Raw genomic sequence first — 11,059 nt, 5'->3', positions numbered from 1 at the left:
ATGAGCTTCCTTGTAGTATATGATTACCAATTTCCAATACAAAATGTGATGCTTTCTGAAGGGCTGGTGCAGTATAGCAGAGAACAGCACTATGCAACTGAAATAGTACGGAATTCAAACATTTGTTACTCCATTGGTTTCTCCAGCATATCCCTGTGAATAAATATACAGAATTCAGAATAAACTGTGTTGAATCAAGTTAAACCTTACTGAGGTTACTTACTTACTAAGTTAAACCATGTCTGTGTCCTCTCTTCCAGGAAGCCATCAGCATCTTGACATAGTGTCACTTACATAAGATAACTATGGCTCTCTACCTCCCAGGTGTCAGCAACAACCTGGCAGATTTCCTTAGCAGAGAGCCAATTGCCATAAATGAGTGATCCTTGTGTAAGTCTACCACAGAGCCAGTATTCCTGTGTATGGGTACCCCAGAGATTGATGGTGAACATGTCTATGTCAATGCTAGAACTTTTCCAGAGACAGTATGTGGCCAGAGTCATTTCATTATCCATCCACATCCCAATATAGTTCTCCCTGCCCAGACTTGACCCCCAACACCACAAGCAGATATTCCATCTAGATTTCAGAGTTAACAAGTCTCTCCTCTAAAACAACCCACCACACTTCAGCTCCAGCCGATGAGGAGTAGGAAGGAATTCCAGTCTTAATGAGTTTCTATGAAAAAATGCTCTGCAGCCCACCAATATGAGTGCATTTACCTCTGAATGTCATCTTCTAAAAAGGTAACAAGAAATTACTCCAGATTGTCCTCCAGGAGCATTGTGGTCTGAGATGCTGTCATCAGCGATAGGCTGGGGACTACATCAGCGTATCTTGAAGGCAGGGGTGATGCCTGGATTGGAAGTTCCAGCACTGCCATTATCTGCTGTTGCAGGATGGCACCCTCTATCAGTTACTGCTAGTGAATTGTCCATTGTTGCAGGAGTTTCTATTGCCGCTGAGTTTGGTTTTCAACTAACCATAGTAGTAGCTATTCCAGCTCTATGGCTGCCACTGTTAAATACGTTCACCTTCACCTATTGAATAATTTTTTTAAATGCCACTCTGGTGTCGTGCTGTAGGCTCATTGGGTTCACTGGGGTTCAGACATTAAGGCACAGAACTGTTGCAGCATGTAAGAGTCTTAATTTCAACCCCACCCAAACCATCCCTGACTCCATATAAAGCTACAGAAAACAGTCAGTTTACATTTGAGTCTCTTCCATGCCATGCTATTCAGCACTCCATCCTAAGGCAAGATCATCTCAGCTGGTATCTAGGCAGAGTGTGGCCTCACCTCTTCCCCCAATATCCACAATTCTTCTTGTGGCCCAAGCTTTTTTGTTGAGGCTTACTTCTTCAATAAGGGTGTGAAAGCTAACATCTTGTGCAATTCCTTTGGTGTGTGGCTGTCATAAACAGATAGCTAAGGGTTAATGTCTCTTTCAGCTGAAGCACCCGACCAGAGGACCAATCAGGAAACCGGATTTTTTCAACTTTGGGTGGAGGGAATTTTGTGTCTGACGTCTTTGTCTGTCTGCCTGCTTTCTCTGAGCTTTGGAGAAGTAGTTTCTGCTTTCTAATCTTCTGTTTCTAAGTGTAAGGACAAAGAAATCAGACAGTAAGTTATATGGTTTCTTTTCTTTGGTATTTGCATGAATATAAGTGCTGGAGTGATTTGATTTGTATTCTTTTTGAATAAGGCTGTTTATTCATATTTCTTTTAAGCAATTAACCCTGTATTTGTCACCTTAATACAGAGAGACCATTTGTATGTATTTTTCTTTCTTTTTTATATAAAGCTTTCTTTTTAAAACCTGTTAAAGTTTTCTTTACTGGGAAATTTCAGGGAAATTGAGTCTGTACTCACCAGGGAATTGGTGGGAGGAAGAAATCAGGGGGAGATCTGTGTGTGTTGGATTTGCTAGCCTGATTTTGCATTCCCTCTGGGTGAAGAGGAAAGTGCTTTTGTTTCCAGGACTGGGAACGGAGAGGGGGAGGCACTCTGTTTGGATTCACAGAGGTTGTGTCTGTGTATCTCTCCAGGAGCACCTGGAGGGGGGAAGGGAAAAAGGATTATTTCCCTTTGTTGTGAGACTCAAGGGATTTGGGTCTTGGGGTCCCCAGGGAAGGTTTTTCAGGGGGACCAGAGTGCCCCAAAACACTCTAATTTTTTGGGTGGTGGCAGCAAGTACCAGGTGCAAGCTGGTAACTAAGCTTGGAGGTTTTCATGCTAACCCCCATATTTTGGACGCTAAGGTCCAAATCTGGGACTAGAGTTATGATATGAGTGGCAGCGGTTACGGGATAGACAAAATCCAGAAGCCAGTAGGAATATTATATTTTTCTTTTCTCTGCTAGGGGCTTTTTAGCAGAGAGAAACAGTTTGGTTTTAAAAGGGAACCAGAGAGAATTTTTTTTTCTGCTCTCTCTGGCAAGTTTCTGGCTTGCATATTAAGCAAGGAGCCATTAAGCTGTGACAAAAGAGTCTTTTGTGACACAATAGCACTCCCATTAGGAGGCAAATACCAGCACTATATACATGCAAATAAAGTGGTTTTTCTGGTTTACTTAACATTGAAAAGATTAGCTAAAGAAAAAAAAGGGAAAAGGCACTGTTGCTAGGCAGACCCCAGGAGGCAACAGAGCCTGCAGTTCAGAAGATAAACACCGGAGGGCATCCCAACACAAAAAAACAGGAACCATGCCTACCACAAAAAAAATGGAAGCCGAAGAACAAATCAAAGAAGCTGAACACAGGCGAGAACTGGAAAAAAGACTACAAGACATGGAGCTGAGGGAAAGAGAAAAAGAGGCTACTCACAGGAGAGAGTTGGAACTCCTAAGAGAAACCCACCGACAGGCCATGGAATTAGAAAAGGCTAAGCAAAACACAGCCAACCCTAACAACCCTGCGCCAATTATCGTTCCACAGCACAGGAAATTTCCCACCTACAAGGCAGGTGATGACACTGAGGCCTTCTTGGAAAATTTTGAAAGAGCCTGTCTTGGGTACAGCATCCCTGAAGACCAGTATATGGTAGAATTGAGGCCACAGCTCAGTGGACCTTTAGCAGAGGTGGCAGCTGAAATGCCTAAGGAGAACATGAACGACTATAAACTTTTTCAAACCAAGGCCAGATACAGAATGGGGATAACCCCGGATCATGCCCGTCGGCGTTTCAGAACCCAAAAGTGGAAACCAGATGTGTCATTTCCCAAACACGCCTACTACGTTGGGAAAAATTATGAGGCCTGGATATCAGGACACAATGTTAAAACCTTGGAAGAACTGCACCTCCTCATACAAATGGAGCAGTTCTTGGATGGTGTTCCTGAGGACATCACACGGTACATACAAGATGGAAAACCCAAAAATCTCGCTGAGGCAGGGGAGATTGGAGCCAGATGGATGGAAGTAGCAGAAAACAAGAAAGCTACGGTCAAGGGGAACGAATACCCCAGGGGGCACACCGACCATAAACCTTACAACCGAGGACAGCCAAAGACCCCACATACAACCCAAGTCAAGCCACAGACGCCCTATTCTTCCACCTCACCAGTCTCCAGTAACTCACCTCGGCCCACTGACCCATCAGATGGAAGATGCTTTAAGTGTAATGAACTGGGCCAACTGTCCCAAGAACACCATGAGAGTGCAATTCATTACACCACCATCACACCAAAGATCCCCAGGCCTGGATGCCTCTCAAATACCCTTGGAGCGAAGGGAAAATTTGAGAGTGGGCGGAAAGAAGGTTACTGCGTGGAGAGACACGGGGGCACAAGTGTCAGCTATCCACCAATCCTTCGTAGACCCCAAATTCATCAACCCAAAGGCCAAAGTTACAATTTACCCCTTCATGTCACAAGCTGTAGACTTGCCTACAGCTGAACTGCCTGTCCAGTACAAAGGCTGGTCAGGAATGTGGACTTTTGCAGTCTATGACAATTATCTATCCCCATGCTACTGGGAGAAGACTTGGCCAACCAGGTGAAGCGGGCCAAGCAAGTGGGAATGGTTACACGTAGCCAAACCAGGCAAGCTTCCAGACCCATTCCTGTTCCTGAGCCGTCCACAGAGGCCCCGTCTGTGTTACCAGAGACCCAGACAGAGGTAGTGGATCCAGATTCCATGCCAACCACTGAAACAGCCACAGCACCTCCAGTCCCAGGCCCGGAACTGGAACAGTAACCAGCACCAGCAATTGCAACCCCATCTTCAAACTCAACGCCAGAGGGCGCCAGCGAGCCAGAACTGGCAGAAACAACACTACAATGATAATGATATCTGTTAAATGGGGATAATTTCATTTACTTACATCACTGGATCACCTGAAGTTTAATGAGTGTAAAGTGCTTTGAGATCATTCAAATTTGATTTCCTATATAACTACAAAAACAATATTACTGTCATCACATAATAATATTGCCATATTACATGTTCTTGGGATGTTGCCTTAATAATAGGTTCTCAGGAGGGCAGGGAAGGGAAGCTGTTTGTTTTTGCTATCCTAATGGTGTAAGAGTGTTACACTTTAGGTGTGACATGAGAAGCTGAAATGCATCCACTGCCATAAATAAACTTTATACATACAAATGAATTAAAATAAACTTTTTCTTAAATTCTTAAATGCTTTTAAGAACACAGCTGGAAGTTTTGCATCATCATACTGTACTGAGTGCTATCGGCTGGTAAAGCAGATATAGTACAATTCTGAGAGAGACTTGGTGCTGGATGGTTCTAACCTGCAATCAGGACGGGTGTGTGATCTTCTACATAATTGCAGTTCTAATGTATTAAGCCACAAACTGCTATGTGTGTTTAAATAATGTTAAGGGTCAGACACACTCACCAAATATAGAAATTCAGCATCACAGGGATGTAACTTTATATTTAGCTCACCCTGTTGAACTAGTTACTACAGCACATGCAATATGGTTATGTAAAATGAGCTATTTGGAGACTCCTGCAATGCTTAGCATGATAAGAGTTAAGACTAGGGTTTAAGCTTTAACTCTGACCCTTGTTTTTAACTTCCTAAAAGTCCCAATCCATGAGTAGTTACTGTGGTATCTGATTGTGCCTTTTATCTCTGACAATCTTTCCTTCTAAAATAAAATATTCAGCAATGGTATCTATGCCTGACATAGGGAAAATGAACACAAAGGAAGGATAGTTTTGTGCTTAATGCACAAGACTAGGAGTTGGAAGACCTGGATCCTATTCATGGCTTTGCCACAGACCTCCTGCAAGTCACTTAAGCTACCATTTTAAAACCTGGATCCTAGATACTTGATTTTAGGCAACCAAATCCTTATTTAGATACTTAAATAAGTGACCTGATTTTTGGCCTGATCCAGCACTCATGGAGGAGCCTTTCCGTTGACTTCCATCTGCTTTGTATCAGGCCCTTTCAGAGATAATGAACTCATGCAGATCCCATTGAAGTAAATAGGAGCTGTGGATGCTCAGCACCTCTGAACATCAGGTCATTTTTATTTAGGTGCCTAAAGATGGATTTACAGCCCTAATTTTACACACCTAAATTTTGACTTTAATGTCTTGTGTGCCTCATCCTATACCGAGGAATCTAAAACTTGCCTCACATGGGTGTTTTGTGGACAGATATTTGTAAGGAGTTTTGAGATGTTTTGATAGAAGGAGCTGTAAGTGCAAGGTTTTATTAACTCACTTCTTGAGATACATAAAAGGAAATGGGGTCTGACTGTATTTTAGGTTTTTGATAGCAGCACTGTATTGCAGGGAAAGAAACATGTATGGAAGTGAATGAGAACTGATATGAAACACAGAGCTCTCACTGGCTAACTACAGGTTAACTCAGGTGAGGACATAGCCATACAAAATTTTAAACAAGATTAATTACTTTAGGGCCTGGTTTGAGGAGTAACTAGGAATGACGAGGATGAAATTAAGAAAAGAATAACTCAGGTGGAATATTAAGAAAATGTTCTGAGAACATGTTTGGTAAGGCTGGGGGGAGGAGGTCCATCTCTTAGGGCTTTAGTAAATAAGTTTAGGAAAAAATAGATATTATACCCAAGGGGACAATCCTGCATTGACAAAGAGATGAATTGTATTAATTTAAGAGGTCCTGTGATTTCCATATTGTGACCCCCCTTCCTCACATTGGTGAGCAGTTACTCACGAGGAGTCCCATTGAACATGAGAAAATGCTCCTCCATGTGAGCAAGAAAATTGCACTCTGATCCTTGCATGATATGAGCCATCAAATATTTTTAAAAATCATTAACTATTTGGATGTTAATATTATTTGCCAGACCTGTCTATTGCTAGAACAACTTAATCAAATACATGTAAATTTTGCAATATTTGTTAAAAGTTTAGTACTTCATGTCCAAAATCTATTTGGGGGTCCAATAGAGCACAGTATACACCACTGACCTCCCTGAGATCCCCCCATTCCTCAGGATTCTGCACTAACTTATATCCTTGCCACTGGATTGACTTATATGGGGTTACATGAGTATAAAGGAGGGCACTTTTTAAAGTGTTGTATAAGTCCCTTGCTGGGCTATTCTGATATTACCCATGATATGAATATTGAAAGCAGTTAATGAAAACAGGTTACTGGATTATGCATGCACAGCATAGTAGGTAGTTTTATAACCATCAATAACACAGCTGCTCTGGTGACCAAAATAGCTTAGTCTACACTCTGCAGGACATTGTGGTCTGCAAAAAGGAGACATTTCTGGGATGTTGTCAAAGTGTGCACAAAATGCATGGAAAATCAGAAATAGTCTATGGATCCCATCTTTCACTTACCATTACTTGTGCAAACAGTCCCCAATGTTGTGAGTTAATGTGACTGTTCCCTTGAGTAAAGTGTTTGCAAGATCAGAGCCAATACCACTTTGATCTAATGGGGTGGTAGGATCGCATTAAACTTTTTTTAAAAAAAAACCTAAATAAATGTACCTCCAAAGCTGAGTCACTGTATGGAAAAGTTTGATCTCAAACAAATTTTTATAATTAAATTGTAAATCTTAACTGTGGAACAGTATAATGGTGCCAGGATGCTTCCAGGACTGGTTCTTGACCAAATGGCAGCCCAGATGAGGAGCGTCTTTGGCACCCCCACCCATTTGGTTAAACTTTTGAATACATATTTTTATTGCATTTGTAGCCCATTTCATGACTTTGATGCACGATTTCCACGCGTGATTCATCCCTGTCATAGAAGATGATAAATCTGCACACTATGATCTGTAAATCTGTATTTATTCATGCCATATATAAGCAAATAAAAAAAATCATTTCCTCTAAGCTTACAGAAACTTTTTAATTTTAAGAATAACTGAAATGTACTAACATCAATAAATTGAACTGTGCACCAACATTGGGTGGAGCAGTATTAAACTGTTATAGTAGGTTACAGCCTTAGAATGTTAACCCTAGTCCTTTAGTTCAAAAGGTTGTTTTTCGCACCTTTGCCCTCAAGAAACACAGAGTCAGAGAGATCCAAAGACTGGCCAATCGCATTTTCAAGCAATAAAATAGCAAGCAATGTCAGTGTCTCGTCAGCCATCATCGCTCAAGGATATGTTTTAATGAGCCTGAACTTCAAAAAAAGCTGTACTCACCACTCATGACTGTGATTGGCAGCGTGAGCAGAATCATCAAAGCTATCCACACTAGGAAAAGTGTCCTTCAGCACTGCATCGTGAATGAATTGGAGAACTTGGAATGGAGAGTGCTTCCCGTTTGGCAAAATATGATGGAGTGTTGTCCAATTCAATATTTTTATCATTGACTTCCGAACTATTCCCCAAGTGTCAGCATCCAGTGAAGACCTGTAAAATTGTTTAAGAGTGTTTTCCAGTCTGTTGGCATACAGAAAAGCCCCCAGGTTTTTTCATGGTGCTTCATTTGTCTGAATCTTTTTTCAATGGACACTTGAGCAGTGTCAACAAGTGAACAAAAAAACTACCTCTTGAATTTTTCTTCAGAGCTTCCCATCACTTCATCTCTGCCCCCCCAAACCTGTGTCTTCTGCGGATGAATACAAGTTTCCTTGAAGACAGGCTCAACTCCTAAATTTTCTACCATTTCTTTGGCAGCAGTGATGATCTCTTCAAATCCATTGTCACTATAGGCCACAATGAAACCAGGGCAGCTTCTCATCGAAATGGTAGTGGCCACCATATCCATCGACTGAGTTTGTAATACCTTGCTTACAATGATTACTTGGAACAGGATATTGTGCCAAACAACAATTGAGACCAGAAATTTGAAGTTAGTTATATGGTTTGCCAGGCTTTGTGCCTTGGGTCCGATTCTGGCTTCAGCTTTATGTGACTGTGCCAGTACCATCAGTGCGTTATAAACCTCAGTCATTTGGTAACTTGCTGGCCTTACACTGTCAATGGGGCTCTCCCAGCAAGAGTCACTTTGTGGCTTCATGGTCAGATTTGTAACTGTGTCCATGAGGATCTATTACTTAATATCTGATACTCCATCATCATTCTAGGAGGTTTGAGGAAAATGTTCTCAGAAAGTCTGGAAGGTGTCACAGGATTCTATAAAGGCCCAGAACATTCTATGAGGTTAGTGAACAATGAATCCACATAGGGAATACCTGAAACATGTTACTTCAAACATTCTTATTTCCCCCTTTGTTGCTAACAACAAGAACAGCACCCCAAACGGGGCACTTGGGTCACATGTCCCTAAATCTGGCCCTAGATGTCCCCATAATAAGAACACATCAGTCTTGTTAGCAGTCTCGCTATCCCCCGTTTTTAACCTAAATACAACTCTAGGTGACCGTCTCCCATCTGGCTGATTATCTGTAATATAGGGTTGTACTGTACAGAAGCAACAGCAGCCCCGGGGTGACTGCCCGCGTGGTGTCCCTGCATAAATCCACTCCATCCTTCCCGATCCCGTCTCTGCACCAGACGAAGCGGAGTGATCCCATGAACGCCACCCCCGCAGGGTATGCGGCGCCTCCAGCCCTTGTCTCCTTCCCTGCGTCCAGTGGTATCTCCTGCTTCTCCCCGTCGCGCCGCGGAGAGTAGTGCAGCCTGCGGAGCGCCTGGCTCTGCCCGCTTCCTGGCTGGCTCAGGTTTAGCTGGCTGGGAAGGTGCGAGCAGCGTAGGCGGGGAAAAGGCGGAGAAGGGGAGACAAGGGGAACAAAGCGCAGAGGCAGCTGCAAGCGGCAGAGGAGCAGGCACAGGAGGCGGCTGAGAGATGGCAGCGGGAAGGGGCTGGGGGCTGCTGGCTCTGTGCGGGGCGCTCAATGCCTGCTGCTGGCTGCTGTGCGCCGAGGCGGCGGAGCTCCAGGCTGGCGCCGGGGCGAGCCGACGGCGGAGGCTGAGCCAGGAGGACGGCATCTCCTTCGAGTACCACCGCTACCCGGAGCTGCGGGAGGCGCTGGTGGCCGTGTGGCTCCAGTGCCCCTCCATCAGCAGGATCTACACCGTGGGGCGAAGCTTCGAGGGCAGGGAGCTGCTGGTCATCGAGATTTCGGATAACCCCGGGAGACACGAGCCTGGTAACTGCCACCCACCCTGCGCAGCCCTCTCCGCCCTGAGGTCCCCTCTGCCTGAGCCAGCATTAGCCCTGGGAGGAGGGACAGGCACTGCCAAGGCCGGGGGATCATGTCAATATCGCTTACAGGCAGCGGGAATAACTGCAGGGTTAGTATTGCCATGGGGCGGGGGATAGGCATCATCCCTAGCCCTGATAAGGAGATAGGAAGAATACACGAATTAGTAGTTCTTAGGCAATAGGAATGCAGTAATATTAGTACATGTAGGGCAATAGCAATCATGTAATATTGGGACTGTGGAAATAGTAGTTAGTATATCAAGGCTACATGAATCATTGAACAATTATTTCTTATAGGGTATAGGAATCATAGATTAGGCATAATAGCTACTTGTAGTGCTATAGACAGAATAGAATGACACTTGCAGTGCTTTAAATTTTCAAAGCCCAGTAATAACATTATTATTAAAATCTTCGCTTTGCTAGCAGGGATGAATATATGGAAGCTTCTATCAGTCTTTTAGTTGATCATGTTTTTAATTTTATCATTAAAATGAATGCCATATGATTAACATCCAATAAAAGTCATATTAGAAATCCCAGAAAACAATGACCCTGATAGGTAGGGTGACCAGACAGCAAGTATGAAAAATTGGGATGGGGGTAATAGGAGCCTATATAAGAAAAAGACCAAAAATAGGGACTGTCCCTATAAAATCAGGACATCTGATCACCCTACTGATAGGGACTGAAAGATCTCCCTTTAATTCTGATTTATGAGGGAATACCATGTGCAGGCATATTGGAAATTACCTTCATTTCCTGACCTAAACAAAATTACAATTTAAAATCTAACATGTCTGTGCAGAAATCTAGGTCACCTTTGAGTGTGTAAAATGCTGTGTTGTCTTTGGGAATAGTAGAAGCACATATTGTTACAGCTAATGATTAGCAGTTGCACCAGTTATATTATGGGGAGAGAAATTAACACTTTGTTATTTGTACTTACCTTCTGAGGTAGTTTAAGCAGGTGATTACAACTGACCTTTATAGTATATTGGTTTTATATATGTACACAATGTATTTCTAATCAGTGCAAGCTTACTCATTTGTATAAAAAATTATTTCCAAATGTTTTTAAAGGCCTAACCCTGAAAGGTGCTAAACAGCTGAGGTCTGATATATACCCTTTGCAGTCAATAGGAGTCTTTCCATTGAGTTCATTAGGTTTGGGGGCAGACCCACTTACATTAGCACTGATTTCAAGGGGAGGTATGAGTGCTGAGCACCCATCAGGTTCAGGCCCCACATGATTTGAGCTTTATCTTTAATTGTCTTTTTGACCTCAGGTAATTATACCCCTGCCTGGCATTCTTTGGGAGTTATATTGCTTTTGACAGCACCATAGCTATTGATAACAATGTTAAAAATGAGAGGTAGCAGGATATCTGACATAATAAAAAGGCATAATGAGGGGGAAATATAGGATAACACTAGTATAGTTTTGGAATGAAATAT

The 11,059-nt window shown here is 42.9% G+C and overlaps 1 protein-coding gene across 1 annotated transcript in view; it reads left to right on the top strand.

Annotated features, from left to right (window-relative positions):
* Positions 1 to 8,975: 8,975 nt before the first annotated feature.
* Positions 8,976 to 11,059, top strand: part of CPE (carboxypeptidase E) — an 86,435-nt gene continuing 84,351 nt past the window's right edge. Inside the window, exon 1 of the mRNA XM_030564550.1 lies at positions 8,976 to 9,545. Within this exon, the coding sequence (XP_030420410.1) occupies positions 9,242 to 9,545 (304 nt within the window). The 5' untranslated portion in view covers positions 8,976 to 9,241. The remainder of the gene's footprint in view (positions 9,546 to 11,059) is intronic.

This window comes from Gopherus evgoodei, chromosome 5, assembly GCF_007399415.2.
Source record: "Gopherus evgoodei ecotype Sinaloan lineage chromosome 5, rGopEvg1_v1.p, whole genome shotgun sequence".
NCBI classification, from domain to species: Eukaryota; Metazoa; Chordata; order Testudines; family Testudinidae; genus Gopherus; species Gopherus evgoodei.
This window is presented reverse-complemented; position numbering and strand designations above follow the sequence as displayed.